This window comes from Myiozetetes cayanensis, unplaced genomic scaffold, assembly GCF_022539395.1.
Source record: "Myiozetetes cayanensis isolate MyiCay16 unplaced genomic scaffold, myiCay2020 scf17, whole genome shotgun sequence".
NCBI classification, from domain to species: domain Eukaryota; kingdom Metazoa; phylum Chordata; class Aves; order Passeriformes; family Tyrannidae; genus Myiozetetes; species Myiozetetes cayanensis.
This window is the reverse complement of record NW_026087378.1, coordinates 231,776-255,756: the sequence shown is the minus strand read 5'-3', so window position 1 is coordinate 255,756 and position 23,981 is coordinate 231,776. Positions and strand designations below refer to the sequence as shown.

Below are 23,981 nucleotides of genomic sequence, written 5' to 3'. Positions count from 1 at the left end.
CCTCCACCCGCTCTTAGGGTTCCTCCATTCCCCTCCCTGACCCCACAGATCACCCTTATCCCACGTTTTTTCCCCTCCATGCATGCCCAGGTCTGCCCATTCCCCTCCACCTGTGCTCAGCCTCCAGCACTCAGTGCTGAAGGCACCCAAATGTCCATGCTGGTCACCTCCCCCTTCTCACCAGGGGCCAAGAGCTTTGCATCTCCAGTTTGAGACTTTTTTCCAAGCTACCCTGAGCAGACAATCCTGGATAATGTTCAGTCCCAGGGACAGAAGCTCTGGAGACATTCACTGTACCCCCCAATTCCCCCACAGAGCCCCTCATGTGCTGCTAGGGGCAAAGTCCTTCCAAGCTACAGGTGCCTGATGAAATATTCCAAGATGGATTGCTCTATGTGGCTTGTCCTGTCAGTCCATCGTGGCCTCTTAATCTTTCCTTCTTCAGAGCCAGGTTTGTAGTCCTGCATACATCTCATGTCCTTGAGCCTCCCAGGCCACCTCAGCTGCCCTGATCCTTTCCACAGGCATTCATCCACAGAGTTTGCAGTTTTAGAAGTGTAAAATGGATTTTCCATGCTTGTTCCCTCTCTTCCAGTGAGGTGTTGCCTCTTTGCTTGGCCCTGTTCATGCACTCCGGGGGCTACCCCGTCCCTGATTTTGTGAGACACCCTCCTCTCCTACAGGCATTTTAACCTTGCTCACATCCACTGGCACCAGCTCCATAATCCAGCTTTGTAGCTCTCCACAATAACATCTGTCTCTTCTGTTGCCAGCCGGGTTTTTTTGGCTACAGGATTTTCCTTCTGCATCTGTCCAGAGTTAGTTGGATTTCTAAGACCCCATTTTAGCACTGTGTCCTTGGGACATTATTTGCCCAACCCCACCCACCCCAACACGGCAGGAGCAAGGGAGGCTCACATCTCCCTGCATTCAGATCGTGTCTGAGGGGTCACACATCTTACTTTGACCCCTGATTTGCCCAGGTCAAGTGATGCTGCCTTTGTTTGTTTGTTTGTTTTTGTTTGTTTGTTTGTTTGTTTTTCCCCCAGGAGTGATCTCTCCCCTACGAGGAACAAGCTTATGGTGACTCGTAACACTGTGCTGAATATTTGTCCTTGTCCTTAGTTCAAAACACATTTCACTTCCAAAAACTGCACTGGGCTGACCAGACGAGAGGCAGCAACCCCAACACAGACTGTTCCTGCTCCTCTTCCTGCTCATCCAAGCCCACCAAGGTGATGTACTGAAGGTAATTTTATCCTGGGTATGTCATGAAATCTTCAGAGCAGTGATGGTGCACTGAGATATGAGACTTACAGAGAGGGAGGAGAATGTGGAGATGGTGCAGAGCAGAACCCAGGGATTGTCTGAAACGTCATATGGGATGTTTAGGGGAACAGACGTAGGAAAGGGAAAGGGAGGGACTAGAGGAGGGACAAGCATGGGAAAACAGAGAGCAGAGGAAAGGTTTTGGTGGTGTGTAGGCAGTGGCAGATATTCTTGCCTGCCTTGGCAGCTTGTTTCAGCACTGCAGTCTGTTCCTAGACCCTCATTAAATCATGTTTCTTCTGTGCAGCTCTACTCCCTGTTCAGAGCTGCCTGGGAGACAGGGGCAGCTTTTTACTGGTTCACAAGAGGATAAAGATAAGGAAAGTGCAAGGATAAGGATAAGGAAAGCTTATACTCCTTATACTCCACATGGAAAGGCATGAGACATCCTGTAATTGTACATCTCTTGTAATTTTCTGGTGTTGGCCCTGAAGAGTGAAAGACCTGGATTTGGTTTCACTTGATTTGTGCTTGAAGGAGAAATGCAGTGGCAGGTGTAATTTTTTTATGCTGGGCTGGAGACCAGGACTCCCTTCTTCTGGCCTGAATAATGAAATCCTAGAGAAGGGGCATAATATTTCTCCTTGGCTTGAATTATACCTTCCTAGGGCAATAATTAGCTAAATCTCCTCACAATACAAGGGGGATCTTTCAGGCCTTCTGACACTTTGCTCAGAAAGAGAAAAACCAACTCAGCTCCCTTGGAGCTGCCTGGGTTCTCAGATCTGTAAACTACAGATCAAAAGAAAGACCCCTAACCAGGCTCATCACACCTCATGAAAACACTCCATAGCTGGAATCAGATTCAGATCTCAGCAGGTCCAGCTCAGTTTTACCTAAAATAACAAAACAAATAACTTGACTCCTATCCAGATTTTTTTTGTATATGGAAGACTTTCAGGAGATAAACCCACAAAGTTTCTCTCTGTGCTGCTCCTGAAGCAAAGGACAGAATCTCCTTCAAAAAAAAAATTCACCTTCCATCATGTAACTTTTCTGATGCAGGTCTTCATTCACACCAGAGAAGGAGGTTTCTGTTGTGACTGATCAATAATTTTCAGCTCATGAAAACCCTTCATAAAAAAAATCAAGAGAAATATTACATGGTGATTCCACTTTCCCCTCACTTTCCTCCCAGCTATTGAAAAACCAAGATCACACTGTTCAGCCCAGATTCAGTTATCAGTAATTATCAAATATCCTCCAATAATTTCACACCCCTCTCATAACAGAGGCTGCAGAATGTCCATAGTTTCAGTTTCTCAAGTGCCTTCACACAGATAACACATTTAAATTTTCCTGCCACCTACTACTAACTCATCTCAGAAAGCCTGGGGGTGGAGGAAATCAATTCCCTGGCAATTTGAAGCACACACACTCTGGAGCACGAATAATTGATAGGATTTTTGAATGAACAGCTAAAATTCTGAGTATTAGTAATAGTAAATGCTGCTCTTGTCTTCATCTGATTTCTTGGAGACAGTTCTGAAATTTCCCAGAAACCAGCACCCCCAGGTCACCAAAGAGCTTCAGCTGCATCATTAGTGCAGGAATTAGTTAGAACTTTGCAACTCTTCAACCACTGAATCACCAGCACAAATGGGCTGTTTTCCTTTGTTAATTTACAGGATTCCTGCTAGTGATGCAAGGAGCTCTAAGCATATTTTTACTGCTTTAAACCAAAGTCTAAATGACCTCCATTGTGGCAGTACTGCTCTCTTTTTAATTAGTTCCACCACCTAATAATTACGATGAGTAAAGACTTGAGGTGTGTACTAAAAAGGATCACAAGGAGACATTTAAGCCTTAAGTTATGTACCTAATATAAATTATTTTGGGGGGAAATATTGCATCAACATCAAACTTCAGCTACAGAGATACCATTTGTCTTCATTTAAACCAGGTAAGAATTAGTGCCTGGTGTTATTAGTATTTCAATAAGGACATTATTTAATTTTAATTTTGGTAATTCTCTAGGTTTATGGCTATATAATATGCTCATATTTGGCAGTTTATGAAGAGGAAGCTCCATTTGTCTTATAGTGATGTTAAAACACAGATTATCTCCCACATTTCCTCATGTTTGTGTTTGCAGACAGCAAACTGGACAGGGTCTGAAGTCACTATATGGCCTCATATTTTGTGTTGCTGAGCGTGGCATCCCAAAGGTGCCCTAGTGCTGGTTCAGAGCCCCAGGGTCAGCCCTGAGCCCTCTGGTACCACTGGGGAGGCTGGAACACCCCCAGGCAGCTTCTGTAGCCCCTGAGCTACAGCTCCATCCTCTTCCCCACGGGATTTATTTCAGCTCCAGCCCTGGCATTTCCATTTCAGCTCCACATGGGTTTGGATCTGGCTCCAGTCCCAGGGCCTTTATGTCCCCCCGCCTTGGTCCCACAGTTGGTGTTTCAACCCCAGGCCTACAACCTTTATTTAAATAAATATCACGTATCTAGTAATAGAATAAAAAACCAGAATGGAATAAAATAAAAATACGATCCAGGGGGCCCAGCCCCAAAGGCCCCATAGAACCCCTCGGGGAGCTCCCACTGGCACAAGGGGCAAGGGAGGGATAAGGGATAGGAAAGGCGAGAAAAGGCGTGGGAAGAGTGGGGAAGGAAAAGTAATGCAAGGGAGGGGTAGGGAAGGAAAGGGATGGCAAGGGGGGCAAAGTGCCCCGACGGTGCCCTGCTCTGCCTCCATCACCGCAGCTCCCGCTGCTGTTCCCGCTGCTCGGGACGGGCTGTGGAAGGTCCCAGCGACGCCCCTGCTCCTCCCCGGACGGGGCTGGGGGACCCCCGCCCTCCGTCCAAGCGAGGGAGCCGCGGGTTTAAAACTGCCCTGATCTGGGGACACCCGGCCAGACGTGTGGGGCAGCAGCGAGGAGGGCGGGGGGCACCCCGAGGCACCCCCAGGGCATCGTGGGGGCCCGTCCCACCCGTGACTGGGGCAGGGGGAGCTGCTCGTGGAGCTCCCGCCGGCTCTGGGGGGACCTGTCACGGTGTGGCAGCGGCGCGGGGATGCGGAGGCAGGAGGGAACATCGCGGCTGCAGCAACAGCCACGGTGACCTTTAAAAACCGGCTCCGGCTCAGCCAGGCAGGTGAGCAAATCGCTGCCCCGAGCGGCGAGCAGGGACAGGAGTCACGGCGGGGGACAGACAGATTTATTTATTGTGTCTCTGGGAGCAGCGCCGTTACATTTTGCTGGGGAGAAGGTCACCGCCCTGCAGCCAGACGGGCCGGGATGGTTATTCAAAGCGACGGGAACAAGAAGCTGCAGCCAAGCCCCCCGGGGTCTGCTGGGGCTCCACGGGTCGCTGCGGCAGAGGGGTCTGCCAGAGCCGCTCCCACAACGCCTTCCCAGCGACATCTCGAGGGCCAGGGCAGGGCGCGGGAGCCGGAGCAGCCTCTGCTCCCGCCGGGGGAGGGAGGGAGGGCGTGAGACAAGAATAAATACAGCTTTGAGAGCCCCCCCGACCCCCGCCCGCTGCTGCACAGCCTGGCCAAGGCATTCATAGGAGGAAATCTGTCAGCCAGAACCCAACCAAGGAGCAGATGTGTCCAGGAGGGGTTTAGGGCTGGCTCGTTCGCGTCCTGATCTCCTCCACCAGGCTCTCCCTGCGGATGTTGACCTACACAGGGGGAGCACAAAGTTGCTTCAATACAACTCCAGCAGCTTGATGTGCCACCACAGTCTCTGGAGGTCACGCTGGGGTGTCACCAGCCCCTCTGTGGGGATGGAATGGGCTGCAGGACCCACAAGAGTCGAACCTGTCCGAGCAGGAATCTGCCTGCAATCCCAACAAGCCCTCTCCTGACCAGTGGTTGGGAGGGCAGCGCTCTTCCCACTCTTTCCTACTGGTTCTAAAGCCAGTGATCCAGCCAGTGACCTATGCACTGGTTCCAGTGCTGCCTGATTTGGGAATCTGCCCTGAGACAACAGGCACAGAGCAGCCCTGCAGGGTTACAGGGTTGCAAGTCCTGCTCGTTCCCACTCGTTCTAAGAGGGCACCTCCAGGACCTTCATCAATGGTCCTGTGTCGTGGACAAAAAGCCCACTGAATCACCCCTTCAGGCTCCTGAACTGAGGAACAAACAGCTGGGAGTTCAGGGAGACCACACAGCAGAAAACTCTCCAGAGCTGGAGCCACCAGCTCTCCATAGCTCCAGGAAGCTGCAATAGGGCCAGGAACTGGAATGGGGGGTGTTACAGAAGTCGCTGGAAAGCCCACTGGGACTGGAGGACTGGGCTGAGGGGGTCACAGAGCCCATCACCCCACGGCAAAGCTGCCACAGGCCTCACCTCCTCCCTGGTTGCCACAATCCGCAGCTTGACGACTCCATCCTTGAGCTCCTGCTCGCCCACAATGGCGACCAGGGGGATGCCGCTGTCCTCACAGTACTGCAGCTGGTTCAGCAGCTTGGGGTTCTTCTTGTACAGCATCTCTGCCTGGAGAGAACCAGGGCACGACACCGGCATCAGACAGGGCTGTTTCACTGCACCCCCTCAGCCAGGCACTGCTGGGTTGGTCTGGTGAGCCTGTGCTTGTGTGGTGGGGAAGAGGACGGGCTCAGGGAGCAGGCTGGGCTCCAGGTTTAACAAGGCCACGTGCTGGGTCCTGCACTCTGGGGTCACAACCACCCCTGCAGAGCTGCAGGCCTGGGGCAGTGTGGCTGGAAAGATGCCCAGTGGGAAAGGCCCTGGGGGTGCTGGTTGGCAGTGGCTGAACAGGAGCCAGTGTGTGCCCAGGTGGGCCAGAGGGCCAAGGGCATCCTGGCCTGTGTCAGAAATAGTGGCCACCAGGAGCAGGGCAGTGACTGCCCCCTGTGCTGGCTGTGTCCAGTTCTGAGCCTTTCACAAGACAGACATTGAGGGGCTGGAGAGTGCCCAGAGATGGGAATGGAGCTGGGGAAGGGGCTGGAGCAGCAGGAGGAGAGCTGGGAGGGATCAGCCTGGAGAAAAGGAGGCTCAGGGGGAACGTTCTTGCTCTCTGCAACTCCCTGACAGGAGGGGGGAGCTGGGGGGGGGGTCAGGCTCTGTTCCCAGGGAAAAAGGGACAGGACAAGAGGAAATGGCCTCAAGTTGCGGCAGGGGAGGTTTAGGTTGGATGTTGGGAAAATTCCTTCCCCAAAAAGGGTGGTCAGGCACTGGCTTAGGCTGTCCAGGGCAGTGGTGGAATCACCATCCCTGGAGGGGTGTTTACAGACATCTCCAGTCCGTGTCACTGGGATGTCCCTACAGGCCCAGGAGCCCAAAGAGAACTGGGATATTCCCCTCCCTCATATGTGTGCCCACTGGGAATCTGTCCAGAGGTACCAGACACAGAGCAGCCCTGCACTGTTACAGGGCTAACCAAGCCCTGCTGCCCTTCCTGGATTTGGGACACTGGGAAGAGGCAGAGTGCCCCCACCTGCTCCCTGGCAGCGCCTTCCTCCCAAAGCCAAGCCAGATCTGGTCCATTCCTGGCACACAGAGTAGACCAGGCAGCTCCTGACTTTGCCATCAGCAGGTCATACCTTGATTCCAGCATCCCACAGCTCAGAGATGAGCTTCAGCCGCTCTTCAAGGAGCTTCTTCTGGGCAGAGGCCACCAGCACCTGCGTCTCTGTTGTCCTGATCTTCTCCTCAGAGGCCTAGAGAGGGGACAAGACTCAAAAGATGCCACAGACATAACTGAGGGATCAGATTCTGTGAGCAGGATGGGTCACCACCCCAGGTCTGTCGATTCAGCAGTGAGGAGGATCAGGCTCAGCAGGATGAATCAACCAGCATAAACTCAGATTCAGGGATGTTCCATAGACCCCACCCTGGAGCAGAATCTCATTTCCTGCAGTTGTTCCATGATGGAGTGCTTAAGACAGCCTCCTTCCTGTTCCTCTACATCCAAGGGCCTCCCAGAGATCTGCCCTGAGCAGTTCAGGAGCAGTAAGCCCTGGAGGAGGTGGACAGAAGTTCTGCTCTGCAGCTGAGCTGCCAACTACGGGTTAAATTAACAGCAGCCAACTGAGATGCTTCACCAGCTCCTGTGGCAGATGCTGGATACTCCACGTGGCATTTTCCTGCTGCCTTGCTGAAGGGAGAAGTCTTTAAAAGGTCACCTGCAGAGGAACAAACCTGGCCAGGACCGGAGGTGATGGGGGAGGAATTCAGCTTCTACTTAGAAATTCCAGTTGTGTCTGGCTGCCAAGAAAGAACCAACACCAGGCCTCTGGGGGAGAAGAATGTGCAGCAGTGTTTTGGGAGGTCTTTTTACAAAGGTCTTTTTACAAAGGACCTATTTTACACCCATTGATTGGGATGGAGGACACACTGGCACAGCAACTCTGAGGACAGGGAAAGACGAAAAAGGTATCTGGGAAACCCTCAGAGACACTTTGCTTCCTGCCCTGGGACATCTGATCCCTGTCTCATCTCTGCAGTGCCATAGGCAGGACAAATGGATTGTGTGAAGCTGCTGTTTCCTTTTGAAGAGCAATGCTGTCCTGCCAAGGAGAACCTGGGGTCACAGACGTCTGGTGCAGTGGGGAACACCAAGGCCCCTGCCCTGGGTACCTGGCATTGCTGAGGATTTAAGCACCTCCCTCAGCCAGCAGCAGAAGCCGTGTCTGAGGCCTGCGGGAAGAGGGATCTTGCCTTCAGTGGGAGCCCCGAAGATCATCTGCCAGGCCAGAGAGATTTGGAGGTCATGTCCCGGCTCTGACTCCTGCTGCAGAGCACAGCAGAGGCCTGGCTGGCTTCTCCAGAGGCTACGGCAAGGAACACTCCCTTCAGCATCTGCTGGACTGGGGATGCTGGGGGAAGATGTAAACCATTGCTTGTTGAGCACCAAAGGCACGTACCTCCAGCCTCTGCTCCAGGATGGAGAAGATCCGCTCGATCCCAATGCTGACCCCCACGCAGGGCACCTTCCGGCCCTTGGGATCAAACATCCCCACCAGCCCGTCGTAGCGGCCGCCTCCAGCCACGCTCCCCACGCCCACCAGCTCCTCCACGTGCTCGTTCTCCTGCTGCAGCAGCACGGCCTCGAAGATCACCCCCGTGTAATAGTCCAGGCCCCGGGCCAGGCTCAGGTCGAAGGAGATCTGCAGGGAGGGCACCAGGGCGGCCCCGTCACCGGGCGCTCAGGGGGACACCAGGACAGCACTCCCCCTGCCCTCGCCCCTCCTCACCTTCCCTGTGATGCCAAACAGGGTCAGGTACTCAAACAGCAGCTTCATGTCCCCCAGCCCCTCCTTGGCCAGCTTGTTCTGCGACAGCTTCGGGTCCTGCAGGAGCCGCTCGATCAGGTCCAGCCCACCTGTAGGAACCAGACGTGCCACGGTGGCCCCGGCCAGCCCTGTGTGTGCCCTGGGCACCCTCCAGCCCCAGAACAAGCCCAGGGGCTCCACCCCACAGTGCTCACCGTGGAGCTGGACGTACTCCCCGATGCGATCTGCAGCCTCGGGAGAGAGCCCCTTCTCTCCCACCATCTCGCTCCTCACTTCCTCCCACGGCACCTGTGGGGGCACAGAAGGGCATCAGCCACTGAGCCAGGGATGTGGGCTCCCCCAGGGATAGTTCTGGTGGCCCTGCACATGCAGATGAACAGACACATCTGCCACCAAGAGATCTCTGCATGGCAGAAACCCCTCAGTGTGGTTAAAAGGTGCATGAGAGAAGTAGCAGCTCTCAGAGCACAGTCATGTGGTCCTAATTCCATTTCTTGTACCTCTGCGCAGTCTGTTTGTGCCCCAACCCTACAAAGATACTTTGGGTTTTATTTTCTGTCCAGAACTGAACATCAATACTGTGAAAACACTGAACCTGAAAGCCACCTTGCTGCTGTTCCTTCCCTGGTTAGGTACCTAGTCATAAATATCACTCAGGAAAGCACTGCTGGTCATGGAACACCTGGAAAGGTGTGAGGAGATGGCTGGGTGATGCAAAACCCCAATGTAAGCAGAATAAGCTGCAGTTTTCCCACTGACCAAGGGGTCAAAGAGAACCAGGGTCTTGATCCCATCCAGCTGCACTGAGATAAATCACAACAAGGAAACAATCCCGTTCTAAAAGAGCCCAGTGGGCCCTTCCTACTGATTTTCCACACATACATAGCCCCCAAGCCCCACACATTAGTCATGCCTGTACAACAGATCTCCCTGATAACAGAGCTGTGAAACTTCCCCCAGCTGACTTCACCTGACCATCCAACGAGGCCACCAAGGGAAAAGGCAGCTCCCCCTTAAACAAAACAGTGACCACATGACATGAGACACGAGGCTGCTGTGTTTAGCAGGGTCTCACAGGAAGGTTAGGAGCACTCAGAACACAATTATAAACTGATCTCCAGCATCTTTACCTAACAAGGGCCTACAGTCAGGACAATCAGTTGCCCCTACTTTGGCACCTTTCCCTCCTCCCAAAAGCCACAAAATGGCCTGAATCCCTCAGAGACCCTCAGGACAGCCAGTGCTCTCCAGGCAGCTTGCTGAGCCCAAACCAGTGGGCACCTCCTGCCTTGTGTCCTACAGGGGAAGTTCCTCACTGAGGTGGCTTTTCTGTGTCACACCAAACCTGGGTAAACCACACACATAGTCACATCTATTCTCAGCATGACAAAAGTACCTGAGCTACCAGCCCAAATCAACAGAGTGTGGATGAAGTGACCAGGGATCTCTTACTCCTTCTCACTCCAAATCCTCTCCTCTGTTTCCAGGTAAAATACAGAAACCTCCCCCATATGCACCCACCTCACCTCTCACTGCTGTTTCCTGAGGGTCCTACACACATCCAGAGGCACAGGCTGTCCAGTGGTTCCTGGATCATGCAGGAACGTGGCTGCAGGCTCTGTGTCCTCCCCAGGGATGCTGAACACCACGTCACCAAACAACAACAGCAGCACCTTGCAGGACAGTGTGTATGAGCAGGGTCCTGGACAACACCACGACTGTGCCAGCTGACTCACTTGTGGATTTCTGTTTTGCTCTGCCCTGTCACCTCCAAACTGTCCTGCAGACTATTACACAGTCATTTAGGACTGCACTCCTCTACTCCTGCATTACCAGAGACTTAACCTTTATGTCACGCTCGCCTTGCAACTGAAGTCTGAAATTTTAGTAAAGGTTACACTGGATGATCTTTCAAGATCCCTTCCAATCTGGGCTGTACTGGAATTCCAGGACACAACTGCAATTCTTCACACCACCTGACTCAACCCAATGCATTCAGCAGGGCATTTCAATGCCCTGGCCCAGTCTGGTGCAGTTTTTCATGAGCCTGGTTCATAAGCAGCAACACCTTTAGCAGGGGAAGCTTTGGGATGTTGAACCTCCCACATGAAGAGCATTTCTCCCCTCCCTCCTTTCCAATTATTAGGACCTCGTGGGATACTGGAGAATAAAGCAGAGGATCCACTTTTCCTGTGTGACTGCTGTGCCCTGCATGCCTCCCCTCCAGGGAAAGGTGGGAACAAGAATAACTCGTCGTTAATCAGTATTTCCCAGCCACTTCTCATGGACCACGGCAGGACAGGGGGACAGGAGGCTCACTGAGACTCCAGCAGCAGCAGCTGCAGCCCATACCTTATCCAGTTTGTCCACGCTGGAGCAGATGGTTCGGAACTTGCTGTCTGGGACCCCACAAACCGCAAACATCCCATCGAGGATGCGCCGGTCGTTGACCTGGGGGAGAGGAAGCACATCAGGAATTATGGACTCAAACAGATGCTTCAGCCATGTCCAGTTTCTCTCCCCTCTAGGTTTAAGAATGCAGGAGAAACTAGATATCTGCCAAGACTTTTTGTTTTCCCTGTCTGCCATTTCTCCTTCCCATTCCTGCACAGCTGAGCTGCCCAGAGCAGCCAAATAGCACCACTGCCTCCTACCAAGCCTGGGCAGAGCCGCCACATTTCCTTCTAGAGCCACAGACACCTCCACTCAGAGACAAAAAACCATCAGGGCCTATGAGTCCTCTCATGTAGACATGTAAAAATAGCTCAAGAATTGACCATGGGTCAAGAAGATGAATTCAGTGCCTTGTCAGTATAAGAGGAAAGGGATATCTGACTGTGCTAAAACCTCACTAAGGATTTATTTTTTTTAATGATAGCACATTGAATTCCATAGTTTAATTGTGTTCTGTAACAGCAGGTAATTGAGGCCAAAGGCTCAGCTGCATTCACATTTCCATGGGCACTGAAAATGCCTCAGGTCCAGACAGGACTTGCTGGGAAGGCAGGAGTCTGCAGGCAACATCACACACACTGAGCAGATGTCCCTGCTAAGGGGGCATCAGGAGCTGGATAAGAGCAGGGATCCTGGACCAGAGCCTGTTGTACTGCAGGCAGTGAACATGATAGTCATGACCTGCTGAGACAGATATTAGGGAGAAATTCTTTACTAAAGGGGTGGGTAGGCCCTGGCACAGGTTGCACAGAGAAGCTGTGGCTGCCCCATCCCTGGAACTGCTGAAGGCCAAGTTGGATGGGGCTTGGAGCAACCTGGGCTAGTGGAAGGTGCCCCTGCTCATGGCAGGGGGTTGGAACTGGATGACCTTTAAGGTCCCTTCCAACCCAAACCATTCTGGGATTCTATGGTTCTCTTGGCTGCTGGAATTTGGCAGGGGGATGGGGTTAGTCCTGGAGAGAGCTCTGCCAACTACAGACTCAGGAAACCTCCTAAACCTCCTGGCATTCCCAGCCCAAGCTCAGGTCCAGCCTTTAGCGTGATGAGGCAGAGATGGGATCAACTCCTGGATCAGGCTTGAGAGTGGGAACAGGCACTGCTGTGTAAAACCCCAGGAACAACAAGCACTGTGCCTCCACCGTGGCACAGGGAACCCCCCTGGCCTCACCTTGATGACAAAGTCCCCGAGCTGCAGGTCACTCAGGATCTCGTGCACGATCTTCAGGCACTCGGCATCGGGAATCATCGGGTCGAACTGCCCGGCGATGTCGAAGTCCTGGGGGCAGAGGAAAAGGCAGTGAGCAATTCACGGCTGCAGCAGAACAGCTTCAGCTCTGCTGGTAACAGAAACCAACAGAAATGGGAGGTGAGAGAGCACTGTCCCTTGCAGATGGGATCCAGAAGGGATGGGATGTGGGTTAGGACCTTCTTTCACAGAAGGCAGCAGTGCTGCTGTGTCCACTGCACTGCCAAGAGCTTGGATGCTGTGACCTGCTCCCCTGACCCTGTGACACTCTGAAACAGAGATCCTTGAAAAAAACAACAGAAAGGAGCCAGCACAGCCATCAGCAGTAAATAAATAGAACAAAGGAACCAAGAAAGGGAGGAGAAAACTACTTTTCATTTGCTGTGACCTAAATGCCAAGTGTTTTGCCTTGATTCTTAGGATGGGGGTTTTTTTAACACACATGCCAATCAAGTTAATGATCAGGGAAGAAGACAAGAGAAGCAAAACTGAGGCATAACCAAAGTTTCAACTGCCAAGACAGAAAAAGAGATCAAGAAGCTTGAGTGGTTCCCACCAGAGATTGTAAGATGAACTAGCACATAGAACAACTAAAACCCAGCATCAAGATGCTTTAATAGGCTGATATCCCATGACTGGAGAAAAACAAGGACAGCATCAGTGTTCAGAGAGAAATAAAACACAGAAGCAACAAGAGAGCCCTTCTTTGACTCCTGTTTAGGAATCCCCAAATGCAAAGTCTTCAGTGAGATTTTGGGTCCAGGACTAATTTTAACTAAGTGGGTAAATTTCAACAGGGCTTCACCAAGCTCCCAAAATAAACTGGAGGAGGAAAGAGATGACATCACATCGGTTAATCCCTATCAGCTGAGTGCAAGAAGGGCTGATGCAATCCCTGTGGAAGTTGAGTGAGCAAGTACAGTCAGGAAAGTGCTGCTATCACTGTACATGGCACAGGTGAAATCTCACTGAAAAAAACAGGGCAGGGGCTGGTGAACTATACTGAAGAAAAGAGGAAGAAAAAGCTCCTAGGCTGAGCAGAGAAGAAAAAACATAATTTCCCTCCATAACTCCAGGGAAAGAAGGTAACAGCTTGATTTAGGTGTGGCCTAAGGAGGGGAAGATTTCTCTAAACATTTTCAAAATGTTTATCTAGGAAAGGGAAAGAATCCATATCAAGGGATGACAGCTACTGTTTAAAGAACTGAACTCTTTAAACAAGGAGAAGAACTCAGATACAAATAAATTTAGCCTGGATATTAGAAGACCATTTCTAGCCATCCTAAGAGTGAGCTATCTTGGAACAGTCTTTCAGATGGGACAGCAGGTGAAGACCCCGAGTTGTTCAGAAATGGGAATCACCAAGCTGAAGCTGGAAGGTATCCCCAGAGACTGCAGGATGAAGTAGGAATATTTTCAAACAAAATAACTGTTTGCAATTTGAGCCCCTGGGGACTGTGTCAGTACAGCAGAACAAAGCTGTTCCTCAGGGCTACCATGAAGAGAGCCACGAAGGAAATTGCTTTGTTATCTGTTCTGTAATTTGGTCTCTGGGTCTTCCCTTCCTTTGAAGTGAAGACTGACTGAACACAGCACACAAGTAACGTAGGCCACAGCCTAGTCTGGTTTGTGTGTCCTGCTAACACACCCAGAGCTGAACCGTTGCCAGATTTGGGATCAGAAGGAAATTGTTCCCCTCCACCCAGCTGGCAAGCACTGCAGGATGGAGCAAAGAGCTGCCCTCCCCCACAGGGAGAAGGTGGTGATACCTGGGGGCTCTGTGACAAAGGTGCCCACCACACCAACACCCTGTCACAGCTGTCACTCCTACTCTCCCGCTCCCCAGCTGCTTTTCACACTCATGAGGGCACGCTAAGGAGAAGATTAGTGAATCCTCCAGAGCTTTCCACAGCCACAGGGGAGGGTTACACAGCGCTGGATCCTGCATTTTGACAGTGCCACGTGCCCACGGGCGCTGCCCAGCCCACGGCCTCGCCCCGCAGTGTCCCTGCCCACAGCCAGACTCACACACTGGTAGAACTCGCGGTAGCGGCCCCGGGTCATGGCGGGGTTGTCCCTCCTGTACACCTTGGCAATGTGGTAGCGCTTGATGTTGGTGATCTTGTTCATGGCCAGGTAGCGAGCAAAGGGCACCTGGGACAGAGGGTTAAGGATGGGAACAGGGAGGGATCATCCCCCCTCCCAGTTACCAGTCACAGGCAGCGCTGTGTCCTCACTATCCTCCCCAAACCCAGCACCTGTGGGGTGAAGAACTGCTAAGAGACAGCTGGACTTGTCACTGCCCCCCAAGGTCTCCACAGCTGCCCACACATGCTGCTATTAAGTGTCCCTTGAGGCATCTTCCAGCAGCATCTCAGTCTCATGTGGGCTGTGTGCTGCAGCAGCCTGGTCTGGGTACCCTGAGAAACCCCACTCAGTACAAATCTTCCTTACCTCCACACACACGGGGCGTGGGGCTGTGTCAGGGCAGGTTTAGGTTGGATATTAGGAAAAGGTCCATCCCCCAGAGGGTGGTTGGGCACTGAACAGGCTCCCCAGGGCAGTGGGCACAGCCCCAAGGCTGCCAGAGCTCAAAAAGCATTTAGACAACACTCTGAGGAACAGGATGGGATTGTTGGGGTGTCCTGTGCAGGACCAGGAGTTGGACTTGATGACCCTTGTGGGTCCCTTCCAACTGAGGATATTCCATGACTCTAAGCATTCCTTCCCCAAACAGAAGCAGGACACAGTAAATACCAGAGCAAGGGTTCTGCACCCACTGAACCACATTGCCTGCTCATGCTCTCCCTGTCAGTTCAGGGTCCTCCCTCCCCCTCAGGGCAGCAGTGCCCCAGAAGGAGGCCAGGCCAGGCCCCTCAGGCTGTGGCAGGATACTGTCAGGTCGTAGCGCAGGGACAGCAGCTCCCCCTTGATCCTTCAGATCGTAGATGAGCTTCGAGTCTTCCCCGTATTTCCCCGTCAGCGTCTCCTACAACACAACAACACACGAACAAACAGCACCTTCAGTGGCAAGGGAAGAGCCCTGGAGCAGGAGAGAAAGTGAGGGTACCCAGGGGCTGGAAGAAGGAAACTCAGCCCTCAGCACTTTCAAGTGGAGGATCCTCCCTAGCTCAGAAAACCTGCTGTGCCCTCACTCACCTTCAGCTCGAACACCGGCGTGTCAATGACTTCTGCCCCGTGGCGCTTGAAGCAGGAGATGATGGCACTGAAGACCCTCTCCCGGATGGCCATTTGCTTGGGGCCGTAGTCCCGTGTGCCCTGGGGTGAGGGAAGGAAAGAAGGAGCGAAGGACACTTCGGGTGAGAGGCATGAAGTGAAAGAGATGCCAGAAACAACATGAAGAAGCTGCCAATAGAGCCAGAGAGACCAGGCCCAGACACCAGGTATTGGTGAAAAGCAGCACCAAAAAACATTGGAAAACATCAGGACAGAGCTCAGACAGAGTCTGCTGTGACCTGCAGAGAGAAATCTAAGTCAAGAGTTTCACGATACAGGAAAAAAAGGAGCTAAAACAGATCCAACAGTCAGAGTTCAGAGCTTCTGATTCTGACAGCGCAGCCAGGACCTGCCCCCAGCTCTGATTCACACCTATAAGCCAGACCCCTGCCCAACGAGCCACCCCAAGGTGTAGAATCAGAGGAAAGGCATGCTCTGAACATGTGGAACAACCAGCAGCTCTACGATTTCCAAACACAGAGAAAAATCATCTTTTAAAATGCAATACTGTGAAATGCCTGTATATATTTCACCAGGATGTGCTCACTTCCTATTTCTTTGCTTTTAAGGGTCACTGAATTGTTTCAGTGACCACCTTTAGGCTCTCAGCAAAAAATAAATCATTGTTAATTAACCAGACCTTCCACTTTCACCCTCTAGGACCTGCAGGCAGGAGGAAGCAGAGATCAGGCACTTCTAATCTTCCACTCACAGGTTGCTCCAGGATGGGCAGCCTTCAGCTGGCGCTGACGGGGCTGAGATAGGCTGGAAACTCAACTGTGTTTCCCTGGCACTCACAGAGCTGCAAAATCCCCTTCTCCACAACCTCAAACAGTGAAATACCCTTCAACTTTCTAGGGGCACACCACAATTACATTTACCAAAACACACAACAAAGGAAATGGAAAAGGGAGACAGTTTTGAGACATTTAGGTACTGGGAAGAAATTCTGCCGTGTGAGAGTGGTGAGGCCCTGGCACAGGCTGCCCAGAGAAGCTGTGGCTGCCCCATCCTGGAAGTGTTCAAAGCCAGGTTGGATGGGGCTTGGAGCAACCTGGGATAGTGGAAGGTGTCCCTGTCCAGGGCAGGGGATTGGACCTACATGAGTTTTGAGGCCCCTTCCGACCCAAACCATTCCATATTTCTGTGATCTCCTATGTCAGTAGCATCACCACAACCTGGTTTGTTTGTGAGCAGCAGTCATGACTTGTCATATAAGCATCCAGGCCAGATGCTGTCAAAGATGTTTCCGCCCCTCTCCCCCCTGCTGCTAAAAGCAAAAGGGAAACAGAAATGAGAGCAAAGGCAGGTGTGCTGTGCTGGGGTTTTTGCCCAGAGGTGTGTGTGGGGTGCTGGGGGAGGATGTGCACACAGAGGGACACAGGAGTGTCCTGGGGGCAGTTACCTTTGGGGTCTTGAGCACAAACTTGGGTTTCCCCTCATCTCCCCCCAGCTGGGCCTTCATCTCCAGCAGCTTTGCCACCTCCTTCGCAATCTGGGGAGGGAACAAGCAGGGAGCTGGAGATAAGCTCACCCGCCAGGCCCAGCCCACAGCCCTCCCCAGTACCTTCAGCCTCAGCCTTCGCAGCGTGCCCAGACTACCCAGCCTCAACACACCCGCTATTCCCACTTTCTCAGCAACCAGAGGGGCACTCCCTGCTCCCCTCCGGTATTTCCCACTTCTGATACAAACCCTCCCATCTCAGCACCCCCACCATTCCCTGACTCCCACCGCCTCAGTCGCCACCCACATCTGTCTCCCTCGTACCCATCCCAATCCCCACTACCCAGTGCCCACCCACATCCCCCGTGTCTCCCCAATGACCATCCCAATCCCCACCACCCACACGCGTCTCCCCAGGGCCCATCCCCACCCACCAGCTCCTGCTTCATGCACCCACCACCAGCCGCCTCCAGCACCCTCCTCCCCACCCCACACCCCCAGCATCCTTCCATCCAACACCAGTACCACCAGTTCCAGCCTCCCCTGCGCCCTCAGCCCCCTCCGCTTCCCAGTACCCCCAGCTGCCCACGGCACCCTCCCCGTGAGCCCGGCAACCCCACGCACCCTCTCCCCAGCCCCTCTTCCCTCACCTCAACACCCGCAGCGCCCCATTCCCCGCCCCTCCCGATCTTCCCAGCGCCCCCGCTCCCAGTTCGCGCCGCTCCTCTCCCCCATGAAAGGCACCCCGTTCCCGGGAATCCCCGGAGCTCCCCGGCACCTCGTCGGGGTCGGCCTTGTCCTGCTTGAGCCTCCGCACCGCCTCCGCCTGTGCCCGCACGGCCGCCTCCTGCGCCGCCATGGCCGCCCCGAGCCCGCCGGGAACTGCGGGCCGCGCACGCGCCGCGACCGGGAAACGAAACCGCCACAGGCCCGGCCTGGGCTTATCTTTTTTTTGTTTGGTTTTTTTTTTTCTTTTTTATTTTTTTTCACTATTATTCTATAAAAATACAGAGTTCCTCCACGCGTGCGCCCCCTTTCACTCCCTCTCCCCATTCCCCAGCTCCGGCCCCCTCGCTGTGTTCGTGTGTCCCCCTCAGTGATGACCCCCCCACACACACCCCCGTAGCCGTAAAATTGAGTACTTTATTGGAAATTGTTAGCCGCAGAGTTCACGCGGTTTAGACACTTTAAAAGGGAGAGCGTCAGCCGTAGAGCTCGGGTGTTTCGGTAAGGTTGGAAGTTCCCGAGGGGAAGCGCGTAGTTTGGAATCTTAGCAAGAGATTCTCATCTTACAGGTGAGAATTTCGGTAAAACAAAGGCAGTCACTTGCAGCTATGAGGAGACTGATGAAAGCAAAAAAGGGTGGGTTTAGGCCTCGAACCAGGTCCCTAAGGCAGGAAACCAAGCACTCGAGATTAACAAGCAATCGGAGGGGGGCATCCTCTGGGGGAAAATAGGGTGGGACAGCCCCTCCTTGAAGCTGTAATTACAGGATGGTATAAAGTCATGAAACCATTGTGATTCGGGGTGCATCCTTTTGGATTTTTTTGCCATGCACCTGGCACTGTTATAAACGTGTGTGGTTTTTGGCTTTCTATACTCAAAATGAGTCTAAAAGAGTTTCTTCTCCGACTTTTCGGCATCACCCCCACTCAGGCTGGTCCTGCAGCACCGTGTAGCGCCCAGGGGCGGGCTGGGAGCGGGACTGGCCCTTCCACTGCCCTCCTCAGCCCATGTCCTGCGCCTGTGGGCACCCAGCATGCCCCCCTCCCCACTCCAGAGCTCAGCCTGATCCCGCTGGAGCTGCACCTCTGCAAGCTGCACCTCCCTGAGTTGCACCACGTCCAGTCTGTGCCCACGGAAACACCACCTGCAGTGATAGGAACCCACAAGCTCAACCCGTCCTTCAGAGCACTTAACCAGAACTTTAAGCTGGTGACTGCGCTGTCCCCTAGCTTTTAAAACCCCTCTCTTCCTGCTGCCTTAGCCTGGGCAAGGAGCCTTAGCCTGGTGGGTGGTAACCAGGCCTCAGCTGGCAGTGAATGGTTAAGGGCACTGCAGGGTTCCAGTTGTACAGCAGTTCAGCCAAGCAGCTCTGGCCAGAGAAGTCCTCAGGGCTCCAGCCTTCTTCTGATCTCATCAACAAGCTTTTCTCTTGGGATATCAACCTACAAAGCAAAGAGATGGGGAGGTGGCAGCATTAGAACAGAGCACAGTTCTAAGGACCAAAGGCTTGCTTTGGATACAAACACAGCTTGTGGCTGCTTTTCTGGAGACACCCAACAGACCTGGGCTACGGCTTCCCAAAGGAACACGTCACACAGAGCCTTTCAGTGATCTCCAGAGTTGGGAAGCACTTCTGACACTTGGTTAAAAGGACATTCTCACCTCCTGTCGTGTTGAGACATCTCGCAGCTTGACAACTCCGTCTGCCAGCTCCTGCTCTCCTACAATGGCAGCGAGGGGGATCCCTGTGTCCTCACAGTACTGCAGCTGCTTCAGCAGTTTAGGATCCTTCTTGTACAGCATCTCTGCCTAGCAGGGAGTGGGAAGGACGAATCACTAACCCAGATTTGCTTTAATGGATACCGGAGCAAAGCAGCCAGCACCAAACCCTGCAGCAAGGGGTTGCCTTTAGTGATCTGGGCTGTTCTTCTGTGCCTGCCTAGACCTAAAGGTTGGACTTTGTGATCTTTGATGTATTTTCCAACCTGAATGGCTCTGTGATCTCAGACAGGTCCAGATCTTGAAGAGAACACAACTAATGGAGCTGGTCCTGCTGTGCTACACAGCTCCTTCAGGCTCTCCCTCCCTCACCCCTGACACCACCAAGCCCAAGTCATTCCTTTACCTTGATCCCTGCATCCCACAGTTCGGAGATGAGCTTCAGTCTGGCAGCAAGCAAATGTTTCTGGGGTGTAGCCACCAGCACTTGGGTCTCAGTTGTGCGAAGTTTCTCCCCAGAAGCCTAGAGGGACATACACACCCGTGGGAGTGACCGGCTCTGAGGGAATCTGCAGCTCACAGCACCTCATCTCCAGACCCTAACTCAGTGACTGACAACCTGGGCACCTTTAATGAGCCCCCCAGAGACTCTGCATTGTGTCACAGCAGTTGAGCATGTTCTGCTGCTCCCATGGGACCTTGGCCTCCCTCCCAGATGGGACCTGGACAGCTTTCCAAGGTCTTCTTTGAATCTCCAGATACAAACACATTGCCTCGGCCTCCTCTGCCATGAATCACAAGCTCAGAACTAAACACAAAGTGATGAATCTTCTCAGGGGCTGTCCTCTTTTCAGAGTGAGTGTCACAAATAATACCAAATTCATCGTTTCCCAATCCCAAGGACAGGAAACTTCACAGGCAAGAGAGGAGTAAAGTGACTGGGGCACAAAGCTCAGAGCCAGGCCCAGAGCTCAGGGCTGCCTCTAACACTTCCTTGACATCTCCTAGGGAATGCTGCCCTCAGCTGCCCACACCTGCATCCTGACAGGCTGCAGAAAAGGGCTCTGTCTTCTTCTGTGCATGGACACTCAGGCATGAAAGGAGCCACCCTCACCCCCAAAATTATTTTCCCTTGAGTACTGTGGAGCTGTAGAGCTCTAATAAATGATAGCTGGTTTCCTAGAGCCTCCTCCAACACACTGCCTGCAGCACCTACCTTCAGCCTCTGCTCCAGGATGGAGAAGATCCGCTCGATCCCAATGCTGACCCCCACGCAGGGCACCTTCCGGCCCTTGGGATCAAACATCCCCACCAGCCCGTCGTAGCGGCCGCCTCCAGCCACGCTCCCCACGCCCACCAGCTCCTCCACGTGCTCGTTCTCCTGCTGCAGCAGCACGGCCTCGAAGATCACCCCCGTGTAATAGTCCAGGCCCCGGGCCAGGCTCAGGTCGAAGGAGATCTGCAGGGAGGGCACCAGGGCGGCCCCGTCACCAGGCGCTCGGGGGGACACCAGGACAGCACTCCCCCTGCCCTCACCCCTCCTCACCTTCCCTGTGATGCCAAACAGGGTCAGGTACTCAAACAGCAGCTTCATGTCCCCCAGCCCCTCCTTGGCCAGCTTGTTCTGCGACAGCTTCGGGTCCTGCAGGAGCCGCTCGATCAGGTCCAGCCCACCTGTAGGAACCAGACGTGCTACGGTGGCCCCGGCCAGCCCTGGGTGTGCCCTGGGCACCCTCCAGCCCCAGAACAAGCCCAGGGGCTCCACCCCACAGTGCTCACCGTGGAGCTGGACGTACTCCCCGATGCGATCTGCAGCCTCGGGAGAGAGTCCCTTCTCTCCCACCATCTCGCTCCTCACTTCCTCCCACGGCACCTGTGGGGGCACAGAAGGGCATCTGTTACTGCAGGACATTCTCCTCACCCACTGCCTCCACCAGCCCACATAAGCACAACTCTGCTCACTGTCATCCTGCACATCTTGCTAATCATCTCTCTCTCTCAGGAATTTTTAACAAACCACTGGAATCACCAAGTTTTATTCCAGGAGATCCCCGAATCCTTTACCCACACCAACAACTTTGCTGCTGTGACCCTCTTTATGTCAAGAGGGGCCAATGAACTGCCCAGCTCAGAACCAGAAGCATCTCCCCACGAGCCCAACGCTGACCTTGTCCAGCTTGTCCACGGTGGAACAGGCCGTTATGAACTTGCTCTCTGGCACGCCACAGACGGCAAACACACCATTCAAAATCCGCCTGTCGTTGACCTGGGGGAGGGAGAGGCACACACAGCTCAGGGACATCCCTGCCAATGTCATTTCTTTGGTCCTAGTGTATGGCAACCTGCAGCCATTGGCATTTCTTCGTGCCTTTCCCATGGGAGGGGAAGGTGCAGAGGTATGAAAACCATCCCATGACTCTGTGGTTCTAGTTGGCTGCTGGAATTTGGCAGGGGGATGGGGTTAGTCCTGGAGAGAACTCTGCCAGCTGCAGACTCAGGAAACCTCCTGGCATTCCCAGCCCAAGCTCAGGTCCAGCCTTTAGTGTGAGGAGGCAGAGATGGGATCAACTCATGGATCAGGCTTGAGGGTGGGAATAGGCACTGCTGTGTAAAACCCCAGGAACAACAAGCACTGTGCCTCCACCGTGGCACAGGGAACCCCCCTGGCATCACCTTGATGACAAAGTCCCCGAGCTGCAGGTCACTCAGGATCTCGTGCACGATCTTCAGGCACTCGGCGTCAGGAATCATCGGGTCGAACTGCCCGGCGATGTCAAAGTCCTGGGGGCAGAAGCAGCAACAGAGGCTCCTGGCACAGCTGAGGGGCTCTGGCCGGGCACACCACGCTGCTCTGCAGCGGCTGGAGGTGCTCCAGCCCCGAAAACCCTCCTGCCACCCCAACACTCACGCACTGGTAGAACTCGCGGTAGCGGCCCCGGGTGGTGGCCGGGTTGTCCCTCCTGTACACCTTGGCCACGTGGTAGCGCTTCATGTTGTTGACCTTGTTCATGGCCAGGTAGCGAGCGAAGGGCACCTGGGCCCAGGGAGTTAAGGACAGCAAAGCTGAACCTCACAGCACCCCCCGTCTCCCTTTGCTGGCTGCTCCTCAGTTTTTTTCACAATGGTGGTGGTGGGATTTTTGGGGTGTCCTGTGCAGGGCCAGGAGTTGGACTTTGATGTTCTCTGTAGGTCCCTTCCAACTCAGGATATTCTATGATTTTCAGGGAAATCATCAGCCGGGGCTGTGGATGGGTAGAATGAAGCAGCTGAGCTCCTCCAACACTGGGACAGCTCCATTCCCTCCTCCTGACCTGCTCAGGACAACACTGACCCTCTGTTGTCATTCCACCCTCTCACAGTGTGATCAGAGGGAATTCAATGCACAGCCAAACATTGAACAGGAGAGATTCTGGGTGAGATGTGCAGGTGGAGAAGGCCTGGGATGGGCTCCTGCAGCAAACACCTCTGCAGACAGCACTGGGAAGGTGGGATAGGCAGGGCAGGGGTGGGGACTGTAACTGGCAGGAGATAAAACCAGTACAGAGGAGCAAACTGGTGCAGGTCTGCAGCCCACGGGAGGGGCTCTGCTGTGGGTCCTGGCCTGGCTGGGGGGTGGTGTGAGGTGGGGTCATGACAGTGACAGCCAGGCTGGGTGGACAAAGGGGTCCAACACACCAGTGGGTCCTGCAGACAGGGCAGAGAGCAAAGGGGACCCCACAAGGTGGGGTGCCACCGTCCCCTGAGGGGCTCAGGATACGGTGAGGTCGTAGCGCAGGGCCAGCAGCTCCCCTCCCTGGTCCTGCAGCTCGTAGATGAGCTTCGTGTCCTCCCCGTACTTCCCCATCAGCGTCTCCTGGGGAGGGACGAGGGGGCTGGTGACCAGGTGGCTCTGGGGCACAGGGTCCCCCCAGATGGGCATTACATCCCCCCTCGGACCTGGGTCCGCCTCCCTGTCCCCCCACAAGTCCCAAGAGGGACTGTCAGCCCTGCCCTCCCCACACGAGGGGATCCCCCAGACCCGCCCTGAATCCCCGGGGGAAGACGGAGCTCCCCAGTCCCGCAGGAGGGAGCGGGAGGGGGTGTCCCACAGCCCCCGTGGGTGTCCCACAGCCCCCGTGGGTGTCCCACAGCCCCCGTGGGTGTCCCGCCCCGCACGCAGGGGGTCCCCCCGCGCCTCACCCGCAGCTCCAGCACGGGGGTGTCGATGGCGGCCGCCCCGTGCCGCTTGAAGCAGGACACCACGGTGCGCAGCAGCCGCTCCCGCAGCGCCGCCTGCGCCGGGGGGTGGTCGCGGGTGCCCTGCCCGGGACACGGAGAGAACAAGCCGTGAGCGGCGGGGCCGTGCGGGAACGCTCGGTGCCCACCGGCGCCGCCCGCAATCCCCGCCTTTACCTTGGGCGTCTTCAGCACCGGCACCACCCTCCCGCCGCCGCCGCCGCCGCCGCTGCAGCCCCGGGACAGAGCCGGCGGCCAGGAGCGGGGGATGCTCTCCCGGTTCCCAGCGAGGCGGGGCCGCGGCGGGGCCCGGCGGGCTAAAGCGGCGATGGGGCCGATCCGCAGCATGGCCGGCACCGGCACCGGCACCGGGGCACGTGACACCGGCGGCACCGGGAGCGCGCG

General features: G+C 54.4%; 2 protein-coding genes across 2 annotated transcripts; both read right to left on the bottom strand.

Annotated features, from left to right (window-relative positions):
• Nucleotides 1-4,473: 4,473 nt before the first annotated feature.
• On the bottom strand, nucleotides 4,474-17,821 carry LOC126638209 (histidine--tRNA ligase, cytoplasmic-like). The gene is given in 14 exon segments (XM_050311911.1): nucleotides 4,474-4,958; nucleotides 5,630-5,776; nucleotides 6,844-6,960; nucleotides 8,167-8,409; nucleotides 8,497-8,624; nucleotides 8,730-8,823; nucleotides 10,888-10,986; nucleotides 12,158-12,265; nucleotides 14,264-14,389; nucleotides 15,131-15,158; nucleotides 15,160-15,224; nucleotides 15,395-15,514; nucleotides 16,878-16,967; nucleotides 17,695-17,821. Coding segments are annotated over 14 exon segments (1,506 nt in total). The 5' UTR covers nucleotides 17,776-17,821; the 3' UTR covers nucleotides 4,474-4,898.
• A 218-nt stretch (nucleotides 17,822-18,039) lies between these two features.
• Nucleotides 18,040-23,927, bottom strand: LOC126638210 (histidine--tRNA ligase, cytoplasmic-like). The gene is made up of 12 exons (XM_050311912.1): nucleotides 23,754-23,927; nucleotides 23,541-23,660; nucleotides 23,119-23,214; nucleotides 22,270-22,395; nucleotides 22,035-22,142; nucleotides 21,529-21,627; nucleotides 21,141-21,234; nucleotides 20,908-21,035; nucleotides 20,578-20,820; nucleotides 19,768-19,884; nucleotides 19,305-19,451; nucleotides 18,040-19,084 (listed from the first exon to the last, which is right to left on the bottom strand). The coding sequence occupies exons 1-12, from the start codon at nucleotides 23,922-23,924 to the stop codon at nucleotides 19,028-19,030; spliced, it is 1,506 nt and encodes a 501-aa protein (XP_050167869.1). The 5' UTR covers nucleotides 23,925-23,927; the 3' UTR covers nucleotides 18,040-19,027.
• Between the last annotated feature and the right edge of the window lie 54 nt (nucleotides 23,928-23,981).